At 47.7% G+C, this 24,912-nt stretch overlaps 3 protein-coding genes across 3 annotated transcripts in view; 1 reads left to right on the top strand and 2 right to left on the bottom strand.

The window, feature by feature from the left end:
- Positions 1-5,541, top strand: part of NEU3 (neuraminidase 3) — a 35,945-nt gene extending 30,404 nt beyond the window's left edge. Inside the window, exon 4 of the mRNA XM_049098863.1 lies at positions 5,381-5,541. Within this exon, the coding sequence (XP_048954820.1) occupies positions 5,381-5,406 (26 nt within the window). The 3' untranslated portion in view covers positions 5,407-5,541. The remainder of the gene's footprint in view (positions 1-5,380) is intronic.
- Positions 5,542-17,653: 12,112 nt separating this feature from the next.
- On the bottom strand, positions 17,654-18,642 carry LOC112667825 (olfactory receptor 2AT4-like). The gene has a single exon (XM_025459881.3). It carries the CDS (start codon positions 18,590-18,592, stop codon positions 17,654-17,656), a length of 939 nt encoding a protein of 312 aa, XP_025315666.1. The 5' UTR covers positions 18,593-18,642.
- Positions 18,643-22,656: 4,014 nt separating this feature from the next.
- Positions 22,657-23,828, bottom strand: LOC112667416 (olfactory receptor 2AT4). The gene has a single exon (XM_035703863.2). The coding sequence runs from the start codon at positions 23,769-23,771 to the stop codon at positions 22,821-22,823; it is 951 nt and encodes a 316-aa protein (XP_035559756.1). The 5' UTR covers positions 23,772-23,828; the 3' UTR covers positions 22,657-22,820.
- Between the last annotated feature and the right edge of the window lie 1,084 nt (positions 23,829-24,912).

Raw genomic sequence — 24,912 nt, 5'->3', positions numbered from 1 at the left:
ATACATTATCTCATTTAATTCAACAACCCATTTTAGAAATGGAAAAGTCAAGACTCAACAAAGGTGATATGTTCCACTGTCTCATACCTGTAAGTGATCAAGTCAGATCTGATTCTAAACCTATATTTTTGTCATATGGCAAATAAGAGGCAGAACTGTGGGATGCTTACCCTGCAGGTTGACATGAGGCAGAGATAGTGCCTCTTAATTCCTTGGAACATCATGGGCATCCAGCCACTGGTAAGAGGCTGGTAAAGAGGACCCCATAGTGATAACATGTCTCACAGTTGCACTAAAGTGGCCTCTCAGACCAAACGTCTTCCCCTTTTATTTTACTCAAGAAAAAATGCGTTTGTTTCTTTCTTTGGAAGCCCAGATCTAGCTAGAGATTATTTTCCAGTACCTCCAACTTCAGAACAGCTGCCTCCCACAACCCAGAGGCCTCCTAAACATAGATTGTGTTGTCTTCAACCAGGAATAGAATTAGAGTGAGAGCTTGGATTCTCTTGAGGGATAAACATAGAACCTGATGGCAGGTGAAGCTGATTAGTGCTGAGTGAGAAGGTCAGGGCCAGCAGACACTGGGTAGGACTCTGATTGAGCGACAGGTTGGAGATAGCAACTCTATCTCTGCCTTTCCCCACTATGAACCGGTCCCTGGAGCTATACCCATGGGCCAGGTCTGAGCCCATCATGCAACAGAGATTGCCTCCCTATAATTGTCTCTAATCCTCACAACAACCAGGAAAACAAGGCATTATTGTACCCAGCCTACAGACAAGGAAACAGCCTTGGAAAAGTTAAGTGATTAGGCAAGTATCTTAACTATAGTTTCATCTGTAATAACTTGGGATAATAAAAGTATCTCATAGGGTTGTTGTGAGTTAAGTGTAAATGCTCTATGTGTATTTAAACTCAGTTCAAAATTTAAAAGAGCCTGGCACATAGTAGTCAAAGAATGAAATCTGCTGTGATTATGATTTTTCTGCAGTAATCATATTAGCCCATCAAGTGTGCATAGTGTGATAGCAGTACTTTTCAGCTTACCTGTGCATATGAATCACCTGGAGAAGTTAAAAAAAATAGTCGCCTGCCCTCACCCCTATCTCCACCGCCAGGAATCTAATTTGGTGGAACTGGGTTGAGGCCTGCAAATTTGTGTTTTTAACAAGCTCCCAAGTCATACTGACGCTGCAGGTTCATGGACTACTCTTTGAATAGCACTATGTTTCAATACCTCTCCATCTATTGCCCCACCTGTCTCTTACACGCTTGCCAGCTCCATGGTGTCGGAGGAACATAGCCTGCTATTACTAATGTTCATGTGGAGCAAAGTTTTATTTCCCAAATAGGCATCTAACTTCAGTCTCTAGCTTGCCAGTAAGTTGCATCCTTCCTGGGTCCGAAATTTAGCTTTTCCATGACATGATAATCACCTGGGATTCCTATTGATTTTCTTGCCAAATCGCATGGAGCTTAAAGGTGACACCACAGCTTGGGAACAGACCTGGACCTGTGGCCACAGGGTGGTTTTCCATTTGTAAAGCAGATTTGTAAGATTCTTGCACTCAGCCAAGTACTGAGGAAGCAGTGGAAAAAGAGGCCTTGGGTTAGCTGGGCTGCTGACAACTCAGCTCTGTGAAGAGGGGCTTTTCGTATCTGCAGAGGGGAGAATGAGAGTCAGCACAGAGCATGATAAGCCTGGAGAGTTGCCAAGCTACAGATTGCTGAACTCTATTAGTATGAGGATCAAAAGTGAATAATCTGACCATATGCCTGCTCTGTCATTTTCTGCCTTTGGGGGCCACACAGTGTGGAGGAACATAAAGTTCCTCCTTCCTGTCTCCTAATAACCCTTTCCTTAGCGCCATCCCCCTCAGGGGCCCCAGGCCCAGATATCTTTGGATCAAATGTCGGAAAATGGTCAGGAATCTGTCATGCCCTTTTTGCTACTCTATGTCTCTGATTTCAAAGCTGAGGTTTCTGTATTGAAATTGAAAGATGGGGTGCACCTGGGTGGTTCAGTGGTTGAGTATCTGCCTTTGGTTCAGGTCATGATCCCGGGGTCCTGGGATTGAGTCCTGCATCAGGCTCCCCACAGGGAACCTGATTCTCCCTCTGCCTGTGTCTCTACCTCTGTGTCTCTCATGAATAAATAAAATCTTTAAAAAAAAAAAAGAAATTGAAAGATGGCTATAGGCCATGGAGTTTGGGTTAAGGCAAGTCCTATGGACAGGTAGGAGCTTTGAGGGGAGAGTACTATGTCCATTGTTCACCATATTATTCCATCCCCTAGCACAGTAGGTACTTGATAAAAATTCATTGAATGAATGAATTAATGATCATTCCACATTCAATCCTCCAAAATTGGGAACTCAGAGATGGATATTAGGCAGGATAGGCAGGATAGGACACTCTTGCCTTTTCTGACCTCACTCCTTTGGTTTGAGACTTGATGGCATCTAAATGACCCAGAAGATGATCCCTAATAGCCTGAGTTAAAGTGAACCCTGGAGTCAGGGAGGTGCTATTAAGAGGATCTCAGGCCGGAACTGAGGAACACCTTTTCTGTCATTCCAGTAATCCAGGTTTGTACCACGGTCTGTATTGTTACTGGAAAACCTTCCTAAAGCCTGATCTGAATGCTGTAGTTTGGCATCTGCTGTGCTGTCAAGCATCGAGGGATGCTTGGGTGAGCACACTTGGCTCGGAGCCTTGAAAGTTGAGAGTGAGGCTCCCAAGGTCAGCATGGTGGTGGTAACAGGAATCAGAGAAGACCTAAAGGAGGAGTTAAATCATGAGGCCGGAGTCTGCTGTGTCAACTGCCTTCCACCTCTCATGTGAAGATTCCCCCTTGCTAGAAAGTAATAAATTTCCTTAGAACACTCAGGACGGTAGAGGTGGGGTTTGGAATAGGGTTCCAGGGTTTGTTTTCCAGGCCAATGAGTGTCCCAGTGCTTCCAAATGGAGGGCACCCGCCTCACATTAAGCCGAGAGTCAGGAGGTAGAGCAGATCCTCCCTCATCAGATCTCTTTGACAAGGATCCACAGCTACAAACACTTACACTTGTTCGGAAGCTGAGGCTGATCCCACCAGCTAGGGACAGGTGGGTTCCAGATTCAGGAGCTTCTGCTGGGCTGCTGCTTCTGGTGTATCATACAAAGTGCCTGGCCAGGAGGGCGAAATCCAGCCAGTGGGGAGCCCTCCAAACCAGGTACCTACATGTAGGGCTGCAAATGCCTGTTTTCCATTAGTACTGGGTGGACCATAGAAAATGCTGAGTTTGGGTGTTTGAGGTGAAGCTGAGCATGACTTCCTGAGAGTGCTGGACTGGGGAGCCTCTGCCTGGCTTCTTTGGGAGGTGCTGGGACCAAGAGCTGCCTCTCCTCCTTGCTGTGTCTGAGAGAGATTGACCTGGGCCTGAGATAGGACTGGCCTGTATCCAGACCATTCTCAAAAGAGGCCTGTGTTCCTAACAGTGGGACCTCTGGCCTGTGGGTAGGGATTAGTGACAGGCTATGGAAGGACATGGCAGTAGGGAGGGTAACACTTTAAAATGACATTTGGGAGAATGTAATTCATTGAATAGAATCTTTTTTTAAAAAAAATATTTATTCATGAAAGACACAGAGAGAAAGGCAGAGACGTAGGCAGAGGGAGAAGCAGGCTCCAGGCAGGGAGCCTGATGTGGGACTCGATCCTGAGAGAGCGGATCACGCCCTGAGCCAGGAGCAGGTGCTCAACTGTTGAGCCACCCAGGCATCCCAGAATCTTATGGAAAAGAGCAAAATGATAGGAAATCAGGGTTATGCCGGGAATCAAGAGGAAGCTTGAAGCAGCAATAAAGGCTCTTAGTTCTCTTTCTTTTTTTAAACCTCGCTCCTTCCCCCTTCCTTCCTTTCTTCCTTTTTTAAAAAACACACAGAAAACCAAAACACAGTACTGTAAGACCTTGGGCAATTTACTAAACTCGTTGAGCTTGCATTTCTTCTCTGTAAAGTGAGCACAATAACATGAACCTCAGGTTGTTGAGAGGATTCAGAGTGTGTCTATGTGATGCAACAGGGCAGGAATGGGCAAGCTTGTCCTCCCAACCCCTCCTCCCCCGCCTTGTTCGCAACTTGTTTCCATCTCTGGGCAGTACCAGGGGGACTGAGGTAGTTTGTCAGTGAGTCTAGAGCCATCAAGGGTCTTTCTGAGATCCATTGAACCATGGTGACCCGTGGAGGACGCCTCGCTACTGGCAACCGGAAGGGCTGGTGCTAGTGAGGGCTGTGAGCCCCATCATGTCCTATCAGGCTGCCCAGCCAGCCGTCACTGCTCCTCTGGGGCAACAGTGATTACCTGCTCTGTATAAAAGAAGAAATAGAAGCATAGACTTGCACAGATACCTTGTTGAAGGTCACACAGCAAGTGATGAAACTGATGCTGGAATCAAGTATCCTGGTCCAGAGACTCTAGAGTCAGCACTCCACTTTCCTGCACACCTGTAAGCCCCAGGAACTGTCCAGGTTTGGGTTGAGAACAGTTCTCTGGGTGGTGGCTGTGCGAGAAACCCGAGGAGCAGAGATCTCTGTGAATTTGCCTCATCCTGTTGTCCACCATCCCCCATCTCCTGGGGTTGACCCTTGCTCGGAGTCCTGCTGGAATGAGATCCAGGTAGGTCAAACCTTTACTGAAGGCCTGCCCAGGACAGGTACATCGGTGCGATTGTTTAGTTTAATGCTCACCCTGGCCCCATGAGACTGCCCCGCTATCCCACATTTTAGATGACAAATGGGAGGCTCAGAGAGTGGCAGTGATTTGCCCAAGGTCATACAATGTCAGGAGCCTGAATGCTCCCAGACTGGGACTTCACCTGGAGCCCTGTGGCACTGCCAATATTGTCCACCAGGTGGCAATCTCTGCCCAACTCGCTGTGGGCTGCAGGTAACCTGGAATCGGATGGCAGGGCCTGTGGCTGATCCCAGCAGCCTCTGCCTGGTCTTTCAAAACTGCCCTGAAGCATCACTTAGTAACTGTTGTTTCCAATGGGTAACAGATGCCCTGAACGAGGTCGTGGCTTTCAAGAGAAGGAAGTTCTGTGCGTGTGCCTGAGCACAGGATCTGCTTCAGTCCCGTTCCACTTGAGACTGATTGGTGAGATGTTGGGCCTGATTTTCTTGGCACCCCTCCGCCCCCTTTGTCATCAGGTCTTGCTCAGTGGTGGCAGCTGAGTTGACCTTTGACTCTGGCAGAGGTCCAAGGCCCAGCCTCTTCTATAGGTGGGGTCACCCTGACCTGGTGTGAGGCTGTCTGGACAGCCCGAAGGAGCCATGCCCTATTCTAACCTGTGGGCTCTTCGTGTGGAGCCTGGGAGCTTCTGTGTTCTTTTTCCAGGCCTCCCTACATCCAGGAAGAACTAGGAGGGGGTCCTCTGAATCCTTCCTGGAACACCTCACACATTCCTTTCATTGCTGCTGGATGGAACAGCTCCCCCTCAGTGGATTCCCATCACTAGATCACTCTACTAGAAACTTCACCCCAGGCTCTGTGCTGTTCAAGGTGGGCCTGTGGGTTCTCAGCTCAGCAAGCTTTCTGCCCGGGTAAGAAAGTGAGGTTCCTGGATGCCTGAGTGGCTCAGCGGTTGAGCGTCTGCCTTTGGCTCAGGGAGTGATCCTGGAGTTCCGCGATCAAGTCCCACATCGGGCTCCCTGCATGGAGCCTGCTTCTCCCTCTGCCTGTGTCTCTGCCTCTCTCTCTGTGTCTCTCATGAATAAATAAATAAAATCTTAAAAAAAGAGTGAGGTTCCCCTTCTGTCAGGCATGCCCAGTTTCTCTAAGGAGTTCTGGAATAGTTCCCATTCTCCATCATGGCGGTAACTTCTCCACAGGAACACCGCACTCCTCACAGGGCTACGCCAACATCCCCGCTCCTAAGAACTCCATGTGTTTCTTTATAGAGTGTCTCGCTAGAGTGTGGTCTTAGAGCCTCCTGTCCTCAGCTGGGGCCTTTGGTACAATTCTACAAGCCTGAGACCTCAGGGGAAGTCCTACTCTATATCCTGCCAAGTAAAGTCATGGCAGCTGCATTTAAAGACACTGAGCATATTTAGTTTTGAAGGGAGAGAGACTTAGGAGCTCCACAAAGGCAGGGAGGGAGCTGCTATTTGAGTTCTGTGTTGCCAGCTCCCATCACAGGGCCTGCATGGAGTAGTAGGTCGGGGGCAGATTTCTTACATGAGTGAGGGGCCCTGAGATGACCTCCCCCCAACCCTGGGTTAGGTTGGGTCACCTCTCAGAGCAGAATGGCTCCCCTCCCTCTGTAGCCCCGCTTCCCCCCCGCCCTGCCCCACAATTCCCCTCTGCAGGAACTGGGAGGATGGAGAACAAAACAAATATTTATGAAGGCAAGCACCGCACAGCTGTGACTTCTGGGTTTCCACACTTCTCTTGTTCTTATGCCTCCTTCATGATTTTTGCTAAATCTATGTATTCTTAGTATTTTTCTTTAGCATATTTTATGTATATACCTAATCTCATTATCCCCTAAGTAATAATATTCATGAAATCATAGGTTTTTTATATTAGTTTTTTTCCTAACACACACTAAAATAAATATGTAACTATTAAAAAATTAGCAGAGATGACCAACAGACATCCTATGTACCACCAGTGAGGTGTGTGCCACATTAGGGATATTTATTTTTCACAAAACCCTATGAGGTCAGTGATGTTATTTCTGTTTTACAGTGAAGAAATAGAAGCTCAGAGAGGTGAACTGCCTCGACCAAGGTCACATGGAGTCTTCTGATCTTGACCCCATTGCCTAAAGATAGGAGAGGGGGACAGAGGATGTGTGCTGAGAGGGATCTGTGGTGGAAGGGGATGGGGACAGCTACCAAAGAGAAATGATGGCGGCAGAGAAGATAGGCAGTGGGGGCAGGACTCCACATCAGAAAGGCAAATGACCTGAGTCCCAACGTCCTATGCACAGTAATGGCCACGCAAATAGCAGCAGATTTGCCTGCATTTGTGTGACTAAGATTGATTGTGCCAGCAGCCCCGGTAATTGGATGATGAAAGCACTGCAGCTGGGACTGTTGGCTGGAGATTAATTATTAGGGAGGAGGGGGAGTGGCCGGCATGATGCCTGGCAGTGGGGTCTGTGGGTGGCATCTGTGACCCCCTGCAAGAGCAGGCAGCCAGACCTTAGCAATCCGGCAGACCCCTCCCCATTCAGCTGATATCCAGAGAGGGAGGCTACTGGGCCAAAGCCACAGCCATTCCATGTTTCATGGCAGACCTGGGATGGGGCGGGGGTGGGGGTGGGGTGGGGGATGGGGGAGGGGAGCTCCTCAGGAAGAAGCCAATTCCTGGGAAGTAGCTACAGTGGCAGGAGGAGCCTGGGCTTGGAGTCAGGAGACCAGAAGGGAAATCCCAGCTTTGTTGCTTATTGGCTTTGTAGCCTTGGAAAGGTGGTCATATTTGAGCCTCAGTTTCTCCAGCTGTAAAATGGGGATGACGGTGCTGACTTTACTAGGAAATTGTGGGAGTCCAAGAAGATTATCAGACCTTCTGTAGACCTGGGACCCAGTCTGGGGAAGCTTTTATCCTCACCTCCACTGCTCAGATCTGGCCCTTGCCTCCTCCCTGCCCTGGGGCCTGCATGTCTTTTCTTACCCTCCCCAGGGCCCTAAAACTTGATGCCCAGCCACTGCAGGCAGAAAGTGCCTGCTCTCTCCAAGGCAACAGGGCCTGAGGGTAAGAGCTGGGGATGAAGAAAAGCAGCTCTGGTTCCTTTGGGGCAGGAGGAGTGGGCTCTGGAGGAAGAAAGCTCTTGGATTCTAATTCCAGCCCGGCCACTCAGCCAGCTAGCTGCGTTTAACTTTTGCTTACACGTGACTTTTCATGGCTATAACCAACTCCGTGGTTCCTCCCTCAGGGCCACGTTGGAGTCTTCATTTCTTACTATGAGATGCTCCCACCTGTCCCAATTCATATGCATGGCAGAGGGAATCTGGCCATGATCAGGGGGTCCCAAGGCCCTCACAGATCCGTGGGAGGGACAGGCCCTTGGACTGCCATGCCTCTTAGCAGACGAAGACTGAGGTTGGATGGGCTCATGCATAAAGGGCCCACAGGGCACCTGGCACATGGTAAGTACTTGGAAGACTTTGAATGAAATTCAGAAATCCTCCTCTCACACCACAGACCTTTCTCCTGGCCCTTTCCTTTTGGCTTCACCCTCATGGAGGCCTCCAACCTTGGATTTCCTCACCTCTGCAGCTTTTCTTGGCCTCTCTTCCTCTCCTGGCCAGCCTAGACCCAGGGTGGGGCAACTGTCCCATCCAGACCCCTTGCAGTGCCCTCCAGCCCCCACCTTCCACTCCCTACCACAGCAAAACTTCTCCCACTTAAAATTCCAGACCCCAGCTCTGCTGTCTTTCACAGACCTCCTGCCAAGGTCTCTGTCACTGGGAAGGGAGTAGGTGACAACTAAGTATTCACTGAGCACCTCTAAGCACCTGGCCTGGTGTTCAATGCTTTACCCACTATGTTATGAACACTTTACAGTCACCCTTGAGAAGAGGCTTTGTCCAGATGAAAACACTGACGTTTGGCCTGGTGAGTGGAGGTGAAGCCAGCTCTAACTACATATCCTTGGCTCACGAGGCAAGCTGTTGGCGTGAGCTCTAGCATCATTAATTCCATTCAAGTGGTGCTTCCACACACCACCCTGGTATTTCCTGCCTTCCCTCTAGCTTTATAAGATGAGTTAGCTAATAGCTAAGTATTATCAAGCACTTTATATGTGCCAGGCACTGTTGTAAGCACTTTACATGTACCAATTCATTGGGTCTTCATCACAACACTATAGGACAGGCTCTTTCAGTACTCCCATTTTGGAAGCAAGGAACTGATACCTCTGCCTCAGGTGAAGTAAGTTGGCCACAGTCACATCATCCTGATCGAACCAAGTTTCACAGCCAAGCCATCTCACTGTAGACCTCAAGCTCTTGATCACCATGCTACAGCATAGTGGCCCCACAGCTGCCTCTAATCCAATGTGAGGCCCCAGAGCCCATTCTCTGCCCACTTCCTCCAGGAGGGTTCCATCAATCACCCTCCCCACCCCCTACACACACGCACCTTTAAGTTATATCTCCACTGGCTCCTCAACACCCAACACATTTGTGACTTTTCCATGCCAACAACATCCTCCATCCCATGTTACTCTGCAGCTATTTCTCTTCCTTTCCTCCCACCACAGCCCATTTTCTGGAAAAACTTTCTCCTCTTGCCGTCTAGACTTCTTCACCCTTCTTCAAACTGACTTCCACTCCTCCCACTCTGCCCTAAGCAGATGGAGATGGTGCCCTCACATTTCCAGAGGAAAACCTGCATGCCCATCAAAGCTGAAAAAACCCATCAACCAAACATGAAACCAGCTATGTAAATTGTAAAACCTGTTACAGATCTGGTAGTTCTGCAACAAATATAATCAAGATTAAAAAGAGGAGCAAAGGTAAACATTGGGTCCTTTGGTAAAACCCAACTGGTGATGAGGCTTGAGCTGAGTCTCTTCCGTTTGCCAGAGTTCCGCCTCTTGGCTCCCATCTGCTCTAGCATCTTAGCCAGCCAACACGACATCCGAGTATGGAGGTGACAGACCCATCCTCGCGCTGTCCCATTTCACTGCGGGCACACCATTTTTAAGGCTTCTTCGCTCATTTAGCATTTGGCCATGGTGGGCTGTGGCTTCTTTCTCGGCAACTACAAGTATTGGAAAATATGTTTGCATGTATCTTCCTGCTGCTCATCCTCTAAGGACTGTAATTCTCTTAAATTCAGCCTTGATTTTCTATTAGCTGTAAACACTCCCTCTAATGAGCTAATCCACTCTCACAACTGTGGCTACCTTGTGGTCAGCCATTCCCAAATCTCTGTCTCCAGGCTAGCTCTGGGCTTCACACCCACATATTGAACTGCTCTCAAATCCCATGGCCAAGACCATGCTGCTCCCAAACTTGCCCCTCCTCCTGTGCTCCCTCTCCCCACCTGGCTTCCCTGGACAGAAGTATGTACAGACTCCGTGAGTCTTCTGTCCTTTGCTTTCCACATCTAAATGACAGCAGAAATTAGATGGACCCTAGGCCCCATGGACTCCCTGAAAACTGTAGATTTTAGCTGTAAGTGTATGGACTTTCGGGTTGCACAGATCTGGGTTGAAATGCTGCCTCTGCTACTTACTGGCTATGTGACATTGGGCAACTCTCTTAATTTACCCAAGGCTTAATTTCCTAATTAGGAAAATTTCCTAAGTAGGATAATAACCTATTTTAAAGACTTGTTTTGAGGATTAGAAACACTGGTGTAAATACTACCCTGTGTCCATCTCGTCATAACACTTACTGGTAGTTGTCCTCATAATGATGGCAGTGATTATTATTTCCAGATTCATGTTATTGCTCTAATCTAGGGCCTCATCTTCTCTCTCCTGGACCACCGATGGCATCAGCCTCCTCACAGAACTCCCTGCCTTCATTCTCCATCACAATCCCCTCCTAAATCTGCTTTTCCAAAGGTAGGTGGAGAGATTTTTCTAAAATGTAGATCTGATCATGACAGTTACCTGCTTAAAACTTTTCTCTCCCCTATTCTGTCTAAATGTGTCCTAGCCACATTCACAGGTCTCTGAGCATACATTGGTCACTCATTCTCTTTGCCCGAAAGTCTCCTTCCCTTCTCTTCCCTCATTCCCTGCCTGACACATCCTCACCCTTTACGTCTGGAGCCACCAGCTACCACCCCTCCACAGGGATGTCTGTTTGCAGGGAGTTGACTGCCAGCTCCTGGAGGGCAGGGTTCAGGTCTGATTCTGCTCTGTGGCCCCTGCTTGCCTGCACAGGGCTTGGCATAAAGAATGGCCTCACAGAATGTCTCCAGACACTTGCCCGAGGCTTGCTCAGGCTTGAACCTGAGTCCATTGTCTTCCTGCCCGAGACTCTTTGTGCTATACCAGTCATTTTGCCCCAGCAGAGAGCAGGAACCCAGAGCTGGTGGCTTGGGTGGGAGACCTCCCCATGTGATGGTAGCAGTCGACTTGAGGACATCACATACCCCATCTCAGTGCTGCACTCAATAAGTGGGGGAAGGATAAAATTATCTACTGCCCACGTCCCATATCTCCCCATCCGACATGGACTAGAGATAAAAAATGAACCGGCACAAAATCCAATCTTCCTTGGCGCAGAGGCTGGCAGGGATACTGGGGGTGGGGCTGGCGGCCCAAGCGGCAGCTCCTTGCACAGCACATCTCATATTTATTGGCTCATAATTGAAGGCAGCCTGGAGATGTCCCAGCACTGGCCCCCGGCAAGACAGATGGGGGCACAGTGACGGCTGAGGGAGGGAGTTGGGATGCAGACATCCTCACAGGACTGTAGCTGTGGAGGGGAGGGCAGAAAGGGGGAGGCAGCTAAGCTGGCTGCCACACTGCCCTGGGGATCTCATCTGGGCTCAAGGTTCTGCTTCTGCCACCTACTTGTGATGACCTTGGGTCAGACTCTTCCTTCTCTAGGCCCATGATTTCAGGCTTTTGCATTTCATTACCAGGGGATAGGAGAGCTGTCCTGGGATTTGGGGGGAAATCCAGGCTACTAACTTTTGGCATGGCTTTAGGTGATTCTCTTTATCTCCTGGGCTTTGTGCTTTCTCCTAGTAAAGATGAGAGATTGCCTTTGTTTTCCATGTAAAGACCCAGGGGTTTGGGGTGACCTACAAACAGCCAACTCGTGCATGTTAGCAACAGCACTGGAAGGCTCCATGTTGGGGAAGCAATGAAACAGGAAATGTGGCCAAATAGTAAGAATCTGCTTTGGCTCCCAATGGTTCATGGGAATGTTCCAAATTCTGAGGCTTGGCATTGAAGACTTTACCTCTGTTTTTTGTGCCACTGTGGGCAAAGGGTTTGGGCCTAGGGGCCAGGATACCTGGATCCAGTCTCACCACTATTTTTTTGTTATGACTTTCAGCAGAGCTTTGACCAGCTTCAGATCTCATTTTCCGTGTCTGTAAGATTTCTGTATGTGATCTATGAGATAATTCAGGTCTCCGAGCCCAGAGACAGTCAGTGACTAAGTCCTGCCATCTCTCCCTCAGTTTCCACCCCTCCCCCCTCCTATTATGGCTACTACCTCACCTCAGTACTTACCTTTTTCTCCTGAACCGATGCAGAAGCCTCTTAGTTGGTGTTCCAGCCTCTGCCCACCCTTCTCCATGTTCAGGTCACATGACCCTCCCAAAGCACATATCTGACCCTGTGTCAAACCCTTCTTCAGCTTCCTGGACATTTAAGATCCTGCATGACCTGGCCCTGTCTTGTCTTCCTGTCCCCCACCTATCTGCTCCCTCAGGCTGGCCTCCTCACTTGCCTCTTTAATTCCTTTGCTCAGACTGTTCTCCCCCACCTTCCCCCTGCCCTCTCTTCAGCTCTGAAAACTGGACCTTCCCAGACTGGCCCCTGCTCCAGCCTCTCCAGAAGCTTCTGGAGTTCTAAGCCCCACAGGGGACCTGTTCCATGGAGTCCCTACAGCCTGAGGTATGAATGATGCTGCCTCTTCTCCCTCCTCCTGCTGATGACCAGAGAATGTCTGAGCCACAGGGGGCCCAGAGGTAACCTCCTATAATCCCCCATTGTACAGTTGGAGAAATGGAGGCCCAAAGAGGGGCGGTGGCCACCTAGCAAGTCAGTGTAGAGCCAGTGCTGGGGCTCTTCCGGTGCCTGCCATCTGGAGTGGGGACACAAGGCTGGAGCAGAACTGCAGAAGAGACAGAGAGGAGGTTGGGCAAAAGGGACCTCTCCTCTAGTGGTCAGAGTGAGCTCAGCAGGAGAAGCTCAGGGATGAGGGGAGGCTTCTACTGAATTCCCATCCTCACTTGGCCCCCTGCTGGTTTTGTCACATCAGGGGTTACAGGTCTCAATGCTTTAGCTGACTGAGGCACAGGGTAGGGGAGGATTTGCCTAGTTGCCCCAGAATGTTTGGACTAGACACCAGAATCTAAGGCCCCAGGAGCCCACCCAGCATACCACATTCCCACTCTGGCATTGGGTGGTGAGCATGTGGACACTCTGTATCTCCAACTGCCCAGGGGTGATGGTAGCCAGACCTGAGCTTAGGATGTCCATACTGTTAGATTGTTTCTGGGGCTTGGACTCATAGGGCCCTTCAAAGAAATGAGTCCTGATCAGAAAGCTGGCCCCAACCAGAGAAAGGCCAGGAGAGTCTCCCCAGGTCCCTCTCTGTATTTCAGGGAACCATTGTCTCAGGGCTGAAGTCACTGCTTTGGATGAAAGTCTAATTTTATGTAGGTGGGCTTGATGTGATGGTCCCATTAAGTGGTGCCGTAAGGGAGCTTTTCCAAGTATGAGGTTATTAGTTTCCTAGATGTAATTTCATAGGAGGAATATGGTCAAAATGGATACTCATCAATCTAGCAGCTGAAGCAGCCTTTTTAAGACCCTAAATCACATGTTACCTCCATAGCATATCTGTCAGTGACACTACAGACCCCGTGTTCATCCCACAGATCATCACAGAGCACTGTGGGCCAGGCTCTGAGCCAGGCTCTGGGAATCCACAGTTCCCACCTACATTTCCTTTCTTTTTTATACTTTCATTCTTACATTCATTCTTTTTTTTTTTTAATTTTTTTAACTTTTATTTATTTAGGATAGGCACACAGTGAGAGAGAGAGAGGCAGAGACACAGGCAGAGGGAGAAGCAGGCTCCATGCACCGGGAGCCCGACGTGGGATTCGATCCCGGATATCCAGGACCGCGCCCTGGGCCAAAGGCAGGCGCCAAACCGCTGCGCCACCCAGGGATCCCCTTACATTCATTCTTTAACTCACCTAGGGTTTATTTGGGAATATGGTATAAGATGAAGCTCTAAAATGACTTTCCTCCAACTGGACTGAGTATATGTGAATTGTGATCTATGTTAGAATTTTCAAGAGTGGTTCAACAGAATACTGGTCACATAAGATGCTCAGGAGTCAAAAAGATCTGTAGTGAGAAAGTCTCAGAACTGCTGCATCATTATAACCCTCTCAGAGATTCCCAATGGATACGAGCCTAGTAAAGGCTCTGAGGAGTCGTGCAGGTAAGGAAATCTTTGGGTCCTGTTTCCGAATTTTCTTTGACTGTAGAAGCCACTATTAAGTTATTGCTACAAGCATAATGCAAGGCATCATCCACTTTGGAGTAAAGATGCCAATATTGCAGATCTAAGACTGAGGCCTCTTCTGCCTCAGATGCAGCTTCTACTCACTTCTGGATCTGGGGTTGTGGCCAGAAGAGTGGTATGCACACAACCAGCTCTGTTCCAAGCCCTCAGCACTAGAAGCTCTGCCATGAGCCACAGACCATAGGCCTCAGGGAGGGTGAGGTGGCCTGTCTGGCATTGGACTAAGAGTTCACAGAGGAGCATTAGCTCTGGGCGTTGAAGGATGGGCAGGAGAGTTTGATGGAAATAGATTTCATGAGGGCAGGACCTCCAGCAGTGACAACCTGCCAGGGCAGAGACAGACCCTGCCTCCAGAACCATGGAATGGAAAGAACTTGGTGAACAGAGATGCCCATGGGGAGTCAGGTAAGAATGTAAATGGCTATGACATGGGGCAAAGTGAGTTTGGGCATGCAGCCAGAAGAGGAGCAGGGAAAGGTTATTAGCATTCACTTTCCAAGTTTGGGGTCTGCTTTGACAAGGCAGAGTTTCCTGGGGCCTCATTACGATAGTCAGCACCAACCACACATGTCATCCTCTCCCAAGGCCTCTCTTTCCTCGGGGAGTCTGCAAAGTTCCTTTCCTGTCTGGAACAAGTAACTGGGGAGTTGATGTGGAACGAGAGGAGAATGTGGGGAACTGAATTCCTAGGGATTAATTAGGGCCCTTCAATGAGATCTGTTTCCCCTCTGGAGGCCAATTAGGGCATCTGGAAGCTTGGGAGAGGAAAGGTGAATCTGTGTGTATGTGCTCGAGCAGGCCCATCCATCCTGTGCTGGGTCCCTCTTGGGGGTAGCAGGTCTTAGGGGCACCCGGTCCACTTACAGGAAAAGTAAAAGTGCAAAGATAATCACAGAACAGTTTTCATGTTCTAAGAACAGGACTTTAGTGTTACACTGTACGAAGTGCATATCATCATCACAGAAATCACGGTCCCCTGGATAGCATTGTTCTACACTGAGCACTCACTGGGGGCCAGATACTAGGCTAGGCTTTTGTATTCATGAGCCGCCAGCAAAGCACAAGTGTTCCAATTTTTTCACATCCCCACCAACACTTGCTTTTTTCCATGTGTATGTGTTTCCTAACAACTCTCATCCTAATTTGTGTGAAGTGGGTTCTCATTTTGATTTGATTTGCATTTCCCTAATAACTGGTGATGTTGGGTGTCTTTCTATCCCCCTATTTGCTATTTCTATATCTTCTTGGATAAATGTCTATTTAACTCACTTGCCCATCTTTGAATTGTGTTAATTTTTTTGTTGTTAAGTTGTAGGAGTTCTTTATATATTCTGAATATTAATCCCTTGTCAGGTATATGCTTTGCAAATATTTTCTCCCATTCTTGGGATTGCCTTTTCCCTTTCTTGATAGTGTCTTTTGATGCACAAAGTTGAAACTATTGTTTTAACTGGGAGATATACAAGATACTGTGCCTCATGTCAGTTAAGGCTGCAGGTGGGAAACATTATTATTGTTATTGTTGTTGCTGCTATTATTTCATGTTTACTCCTAAAAAATGTTTAGAGGGAGCCACAGGGACACCATGAGTGGGGTGGAACTAGCCTGGGATTCCGCAGCACCATAATCCACTCTCCATATGATTCAGTCATTTTTCCATCTAGAAGGGGAACTAAAGATGAAGAGATGCCATAATGCTCCTCCTGGCACACAGGAAACCACAGCCCTGAACTAAAACTGAAACTGGGGCCAGAAGAGAAGTTGCATCAGACAGAACTTTAGTAGTAACGTGGCAATATTTGTGGAGTTGTTTATTGGGTGGTAGTAAAGAGCAAAAAATAAATACATAAATAAGAAAAATTTCCCTTCCAGGTCCTTAGGTTAAGTTCTAATAGCTTATGGAACTCAGAGACAAAGCAACTTATTAAGCTGTCTTTTTTAGACCTTGAGGAATGTAGTCCCATAGAGGTCTAGACACCAATTTCAAGGACTAAGGGAAGTGCTGCAGATTGAATACAATTTAGGTAGGGATGCCTGGGTGGCTCAGTGTTTGAGCATCTGCCTTTGGCTCAGGTCATGATCCTGGGTTCCTGGGATCGAGTCCCACATCAGGCTCCCTGCGGGGAGCCTGCTTCTCCCTCTGCCTATGTCTCTGCCTCTCTCTGTGTGTTTCTCATGAATAAACAAAATTTAAAAACCTTTAAAAAAAAAAGAATATGATTTAGGTAGAAGAACATGAGTCCTGTTTCTGGCTCAAGGCCAATAAACAAGGAGACTGAGAGCCTTGATATCATTCTCCTTCAGGAAACCCTTTCTGACCATAACAGGATCATGAGATGGCTGGACATGGAGTCCAGGATCAAATCATATTCTTTGTCAAATTGCATGACCAGTTGGATTTCCCACTATACTGAGTTTTATGCAATAGGATAATGGTTAAAGTTAGTACCACGAGTGGCAAACATTTGAAGCCTGGAAATTGGAATGAGAATACCTGTGATGAGCCAGAGATGAGGATATCTATCACCTGGGTCCCCCAGACACTTTCACTGTATTGTCTGTATGTCCCTGGCTGGACAAGCCGGACAGGTCTTCAAGAGATAATTTGGCATGGGGGAAGGGAATAAGGAGCCTGGCCTGGGTGCTAAGGCCAGAAAGAGGAATATGTGGGACTATATTTTGAGAAAGAGTAGAAGTCATGGACACAGCATTCTAACCATACGGGAAACTACTCTAGTTAGTTCCCCATTGTTATGGAATGGCTGAGAGATAAAGGATCCATAATGCTTTGCAATGCCCATGCAGATTTGGGAAGGAACACCCCTTGCCTAAGCAGAAGCTAGAGGAAGGGCATGCTCTACTTTTATGACAGGAGCGTCTAGATACCAGAGGTAAATTTCCTATGACTAGTGTTAAAATATTTGCACTGGCAGTGAATTTGCAGGCAACCAGGATTGAAAGGGTAGCAGTTTCAGATTCTTTCATTGAAGGGGATTTCTGAGTTGCTACCACAGCAGAAAAGGGCAAGGATGATTCACATTATCTGTTGTCAATCCTGGGAACATCTGAAAATATGGGAAGAAGAAAAACAAAGGGAAAGACTGAAGTTCTTGCAGGTCTCTGAGATTCAAACTTGTTTGAACTAATGGAAATGTGACCACAATTATCTACACAGTCTTGTGAGATTTGGGTTTCACAACTTAAACATTGAATGGAAAAACCCTACACATTTCATTTGTGAATTAAGGAAAGAAAAATCATTATTTTATTACAATGGAGGAGGAACACCTAGGACTGTATTTTGAGAATTATTGTTCTATTCGGCTATCTGAATGGTCTACTTTCCCCTCCAATGTTATCAGCATTTGTGTGTAGATCAAGTTACACCTATGCATCAGGGTTCCCCAGCGTTCCTTGGGTTTCAGAGACATGCCATTCTGGTGATGGCTGCTTTGACATCCTTGTTCCTCAGCGTATAGATGAGAGGGTTGAAGACAGGTGTGAGAATAGCATATACCACATTGTCCATGATGTGGAAATCAAGGGGCAGGTCAGCCCTATAGGCCACATAGGCTATGGCAATGGATGAGTAGTATGTGCCAACCACCAGGAGGTGGGAGCTACAGGTGGAGAAGGCTTTTGAACGTCCTTCTCGGGAGCTAATGCGAAGCACCGAGGCCAGGATGTGGGCATAGGAGAGAAGCACCAGGAGAAGGGGCAGGAAGGATACCACCATGGCAATGCAGAAGCCCATGAAGGTCTGGGGCATGGTGTCAGAGCAGGAGGCCTGGACCACGGCCAAGTGGTCACAGAAGCAGTGATAGATGTGAGCAGTGCTGTCAAAAGCCAAGTGGGAAGTCTGCACCACTGCTGGGATGGGCAGGAGGAGGGCAGTGAGCCAGGCACAGGCTGCCAGTGTAGCATTGGTCTGTGGGGTCATGAGGACAGGGTAGTGCAGTGGGCAGCAGATAGCCACATAGCGGTCATAGGCCATGACCACCAGGATGAAGGCTTCAGAGCAGGAGAAGCTGTGGAAGAGGTACATCTGCAGGAAGCAGGCAGGGAAGCTGAGGAAGCGGTCCCCAAGTAAGAGGAGGGACAGCATCTTGGGGACGGTGGTTGTGGTGAAAAGGATGTCCAGGGCTGAGAGATTAATCAGGAAGAAGTACATGGGCTTGTGGAGGCTGGGCTCTGCCACCACAGCCAGTAGGATCAGGACATTTCCCAGCAGGATGAGCAGGTAAAGGAAGAGAAAGACAAAGAAGATAGGAAGAAAGAGGGATTTGGGCAGAGAAGGAATGCCCACCAGGTAGAAGATGGGTGAGGAATCCTCTGATCCATTACAGGCTATAGTTTCCATGGAGGGTTAATCTGGATGCCCAGGAAGTAGGTAGTAGAAACATCTGGGAACCAAGTACATCTGGAAATGAGAACAATCAGTGATTCTAGAATGATAATTATGTGATGGTCACTGTATGATTAAGGTAGCTCTCTTTTCTTTTATAATGAAGTATGGAAAAATATCTATAATATACAACCATGTCTTATATGCTGGGTATATAGTAGATAGTTGAACAAGACAGAGATGGTCTCTAACTTCTTGGAGCTGATTCCAATGGTAGAAAGAGATGTTAAGCAATAAATCACATAATTATTTAATTAGTTGTGTTAAGTGTTATGGAAGAACTTCCGTTGGTCCTCTTTCCTGTGTTCCATATAATCCTTTCTGGGGATATCAGATCTCTTAACCTATGCACCTAAGCTCTTATATCTTTTAGCATTTGCTTTAAGTTTTTAAAAAGTGACATCTTTGTCACCAAGTTGCTAGGGGGGGGCTGATTTCCTCCAAGGTGTATGGTAACATGCTATCTTCCAACCATAATTATTAACCAGGGAATGGCTCCTTTCTCCCTTGTCTACTTGGTGCAGTGGTTCTGCCTGTCTCCATCTAAGCTGAGTACTCCATATCCCATCTCTGAGGGTGGGGCTCTTTGTTAGGTTACAGTGAGGGGAGTGACCCTGAAAATGTGCTTGATGGGAAGAATCATTCCTGATTGGAGTCAGAACTGACAGTAGATTCTCCCACAATTGGCAGCAACAAACAATCCAAGACAGTATCTATGTGACTCCATTGGACTTACTTTCCTACTGGCTGCCAAAGCTCAGCAGGTGCTCCTGTTTAGCCATTGCATGCCCCCCACCCAGCAGGCCACCCTGGCACCTGGGTAGAAATTGTCTTGTGACCTGGGAGGCATTGTCCACAGAGAGAAACTGGCTAGCAGTAGCTGCTCAAAGGTGAAAGAGCCCCTCCCAGAGGAATCAGAACGGATTCTGGATTTTCAATGTTCAGATCTGTGGGGTTTGAGCTGAGGGAAATACTGATTCACCCTCCATTTTGGACCTTGAGAAATCCATGTTGATATTGGTATTCCTGTCTCATTGATCCTGGTGACTCCATGAATCATGTCCCCATGATTTTCCTGGAGTCACTTCTAATTTCTCTCTCTTCTCACAACATTCTTATGTTTAATACCAACAGTGTAAAAACTGGAAAAAAGCATTTTTATTTTCATGTCCAACAACTTTCTCCCCAAAGACCAGAGAGTGAGCAGAGGAAGGGCAGGGGCTTGGGGCACCTGAATGGTTCAGTCAGTTAAGTGTCTGTCTCATGGTTTCGGCTCAGGTGGTGATCTCAGGGTCATGGGACTGAGCTCCAGGTTGGGTTCTGTGCTCAGCAAGGAGTCTGCTTGAGATTCTCTCCCTTTTCCCCTCCCCACACTCTCTTTCAAATAAATAAATAAATCTCAAGAAGAGGAAGGAAGGAAGGAAGGAAGGAAGGAAGGAAGGAAGGAAGGAAGGAAGGACAGATGGGCAAAGGCTTTCCCAGGTGCCACAGGCAAGTTGCAGATCCCCGGCCAGAGCTTAGGTCTTTGTTCCCCAAAACAGAGTTATTTCTTCTTCTTCTTCTTTTTTATAAGTTTATTTACTTATTTTAAAGGTTTTATTTATTTATTCATGAGAGACACAGAGAGAAACAGAGACATAGGCAGAGGGAGAGGCAGGCTCCTCCCAGGGAGCCCGATGTGGACTCGATCCCAGACCGGGATCACGCCCTGAGCTGAAGGAAGACGCTCAACCACTAAGCCACCCAGGTGTCCCTATTTCTTCTATGCCATATTTCCTGAAAGGTCCAGAAGTTCAAGTTTCCAGGGTAGAAATTTGAAGAGACAATACTAAGACCTAGGTTTTCTATGTCCATTTCTGCTTTTTTCCCTATTGACAATATCAGACAAATCTATATTTCATATTTTTATCTGAGTCTCTATATGGAGAGTGCTGAAACAAGATGTGGTATCCGCCAATCCAAAAGTTCCTTTGAAATGTTCCAGAAGTCAGACCCAAGGATCTAGCAAAAGAGTGAAAGTTCTTTGTCCCAAACTGAAAGGGTTATCCTTTAATATCCAAATCCCATCCTAAGATGTTGGGTCATTGGGATCTTCTCATACCTGAAAGAATGCAAGCTGCACTGCCATGGGAATTTTTGCCATCAGAGAGGCAGTTGTGGCTGACAGTTCTGGATGATGCACAGTAGGGCATCTGAGAGGCAGAAACACAGAGGGTCAAGGCCAGAGGAGTTCTAAGGGGCCATCAAGTCCAACTGTTTTCTCTTCCCTCCTCTGCTCCACTACATTGCAGATGGAAGTACAGATGCTACAACCTGGGTAGACAGGTGGCACATGGCTTCTCTCTGCCAGGCGGCACTGGGCTATCCGACAGGCACACCAAACATGTGCTGGCTCACCAGCGAAGCAGGGCACCAAAATAATTTCTGAAAGATTTTCGCATTTGCTATCTCAAAGCATCGCTCAACTGGCCCATCCTAGGAAATAGCAAGTTTGGCTGGAACTTCTTACACTTAACATACAGGTTAAGGTCCTTGTTTTACTTGAAATTACCTAGTACATGTGAACAATGCCATCCTGTGCTTCAGGCCCAAAGGGCGCTGTCTCCCAAGACACAGAACTTGCCTCCATACCTGGCAGGGGTCCTCCCTGTCTGGATTGTCCACCAGTCAGTTACACAGGTGGACAGAAAAATCAGTCACTGGAAAGTACAAGCTGATGCTGTAGTTCACATATATCACCCCCTCTCATCATTTAAGCCTGCCAGGGAATGGTTATGCCCTTCAACCAGCAAGAATGAGGGTCCCTCCAAGGCTACAGCTGGTGAGGGTGAGAGCGTGTTCTGGAGCCAGCCTGCTGCAAAGGCCTGAGCCCCACCTGGCCACCAAGAGTGCTGGCTCCTGGACCAGCTATGCCACTCACCTGCTATGACTCTGGGTCCCTGAACCTTGGTTTTCTCATCTGGGCAGTGAGAGCTTGGGAGGAAAAGACCTCTGGGGGGTCTCCAACTCAATGAGCTCTTTTCTGGGGGTCCCCCTCTGTGGTTGACAGATTGGATATCACAGTGGTCCATGCCCTAAAGGGAGAGGGTGAGGACTATCCCACCTAGTGAGCACCTGTTGCCAGCCGGGTCCTTTCCCTTCATCTTGTCATGTGGACCTTAGTGGTCAAGTGTGTGGACTTGTGAGTCAGAAAGGACCTGATTCCAATCCCAGCTCCTACCTCCAGCAGTGTGGCCTTGGGCAAGTCACTTCCCCCTCCTGAAGTTCATTTCCCTCGTCTGTGACCTCCTGGGTTGTTGTGATCCATATGGAGCAAATGCTTGGACAATGTTTACCCAACAGCCTGGAACACACAGGGCTCAGAGCTTGCTAATGTGTCCACTGGTAATTGCTGTCATCAGTCTAGCTTTCCTGGGGGAAGCCTTGGCCGATATGATTTGAATCCTACCCAGAGGTGCACCTTGTCCAGATCTGCCAGGATATGTGGTCCAAGGTCCCAAGCCAGGGTATGCACAGCCAACCTGGGTCTTGGTTGCCTACATCTTGTGTACTCAATCTGTATTCTTGATCCCTGTTTCTGGTTTATAGATCCTGGCCTCCCTGCCCTGTTTCCCAATCCCAGCTTCTCTGCCTGTCTTGGAGCACTTTATCCCTAGCCCTACTCACCTGTTAAAACCTGGTTCACAGTGGTGTCTCCTGTGGTATCTCTAGGCAAGGCCTTTTGGTGCTGAGCCATGACCCATTAAACCCTTAGCTCTCTCCTTTCAAGCAGGTCTCCTGAGGAACTTTCCTTCAAGATGGTACTCCTGTGGGAATTGCACCCACCATCCCTCAGAGATCAACTACATGGCATCCCTTAGAACATATTTGGAGGAGGGGAGGATTTGTCCCTAGACATTGCTGATAATGAGAAGAGCATCATTAACAGCCCTCAAGGGCTCAGCACTTTATGCCAATGGTGTAGACTTTATTTTAATTAGAAGTCTGGCTGAAATCCATGGATGGATAATCTTGTCTACCTGATTTTGCCTGTTGGAACTGTCTGCTCAGTTGAATTCTCTTTTGCCATTTTCTGTTCATTAATTTATTCAACAATATTTACTGAACTCCTAATCTATCCTGGGCACTGTTATTTGGTGTCTTGAATGCAGAATTAGCTGCATCTAAAACTCAAAGGCACTTATCAAGACTGGGTCTTGAGACATGTGATTTTGGTAATGGCTGCTTTGACATCCTTGTTTCTCAGAGTGTAAATGAGAGGGTTGAGAATTGGTGTGAGAATAGCATATGCTACATTGCCCATGATGTGGAAGTCAAGGGGCAGGTCAGCCCTGTAGGCCACATAGGCTACGGCAATAGATGAGTAGTATGTGCCAACCACCAGGAGGTGGGAGCTACAGGTGGAGAAGGCTTTTGAACGTCCTTCTCGGGAGCTGATGCGAAGCACCGAGGCCAGGATGTGGGCATAGGAGAGAAGCACCAGGAGAAGGGGCAGGAAGGATACCACCATGGCAATGCAGAAGCCCATGAGGGTCTGGGGCATGGTGTCAGAGCAGGAGGCCTGGACCAGAGCCAAGTGATCACAGAAACAATGGTAGATGCGAGCAATGTTGTTATATGCCATCTGGGAGGTCTTGACCGCTGCTGGGATGGGCAAGAGGAGGGCAGTGAGCCAGGCACAGGCTGCCAGCACAGCATTGGTCTGTGGGGTCATGTGGACAGGGTAGTGCAGTGGGCGGCAGATAGCCACATAGCGGTCATAGGCCATGACCACCAGGATGAAGGCTTCTGAACATGTGAAGCTTTGGAAGAGGTACATTTGCAATAAGCAGGCAGGGAAGCTGAGGAAGTGGTCCCCAAGCAGGAACAGGGACAGCATCTTGGGGACGGTGGTTGTGGTGAAGAGAATGTCCAGAGTAGAGAGGTTGATCAGAAAGAAGTACATGGGCTTGTGGAGGCTGGGCTCTCCCACCACAGCCACCAGGATCAGGACATTTCCCATAAGGATAAGAAGATAGAAGAGGAGGAAAATAAAAAACACAGGGAGGAAGAAGGTCTCTGGCAGAGAGGGGATTCCCACCAGGTAGAAGACAGGTGATCCATCCAGTGATCCATTACAGGTTGTGGCCTCCATAGTGAGGCAGAGGTGGATTTCTGGGATATAGTCAGCTGGAACATCTGGATACTGGAGTTATCTGAAAATCATAGAAACAAATGATTCTGCAATGAGATTTTATAATGTTTACTCTATAGTTAATATAAGCACAATTATTTATAGCCAATTCTAGAAGATTGATTGTAGGCTACAGTATTTATTGATTTCTACCACGTGAACCCAAAATTCCTACTTTTCTTCTTTGGTCAAATATTAATTACTAGTTTAACTAATAACCTACCAAATGGAAGTCAGTATGCCCTGTTCCAGTGATACGGTGACAAAAGTAAAGAAGGCAGGCAAAATTCCTATCTTAGAGTTTACGTCTTACTGGAAAAGTCAGATCTACACAGTTGATTATTGAATTATAATTGTGAAAAGTTTTTGGAAAGATTTCTTCTGATCTTCATCTTGGGTTCCATGTTGTCTGGTTTGGGATGTCAGTTCTCTCCAGATCTGTTCAAGTCCTTAAGCTTGTGTTTCTACTTTCACACTCAAAGTTCTACTATCTTGCTACTATCTTGTAAGGGCTGCCTTTTCCAAGGCTCTCTGCAACATGCTGCTGTTCACGTCCTTATTAAACCTATTTCTTGCTTGTATGCCTTGAGTAGTGGTCCTTCCATATACCTTTTTCACTACATGTCTGGACTTCTACTCCTGTGTAGGATGTAATAGGTCATGGTAGCCCAACACTTGCACTGCAACAACTAGGAAAACCTGGATAAATTACACATATCACATGTTTTAACAAATTGGAGAAACATGGCTGCAATGAAGATTAAATGAATTGGAACTACAGAGAGGAGGAACCCTCCAAGGTGAACTGCCAATCACCAGCTCTTGTCTTCCCTGAGAATATTTGATTTGGGCACCATTGTGTGGCTTGGACTTGGCTCAGACAGAGGGACACAGATGAGGGAAAGAAAAGTCAACAATGCTTTTCGGCAGTCAAAAAAGAGTTCGCAAAACATATTGGAAATTTAAGGCACTCTAAATGCATAACAAGTTTTCCCCCTTGGACAGCTTCTGAATTTGGGGGCTATGCAAAAGAAGTTGGGAAGCTGGACTGAAGGCTTCTAGAAAACAGAATAGAAAGATTTCTAGAAGACAGATCTCATAA

Source organism: Canis lupus, chromosome 21 (genome assembly GCF_003254725.2).
Source record: "Canis lupus dingo isolate Sandy chromosome 21, ASM325472v2, whole genome shotgun sequence".
NCBI classification, from domain to species: domain Eukaryota; kingdom Metazoa; phylum Chordata; class Mammalia; order Carnivora; family Canidae; genus Canis; species Canis lupus.
Note: the sequence above shows the minus strand (reverse complement) of the source record. Positions and strands in the feature narration are given on the sequence as shown.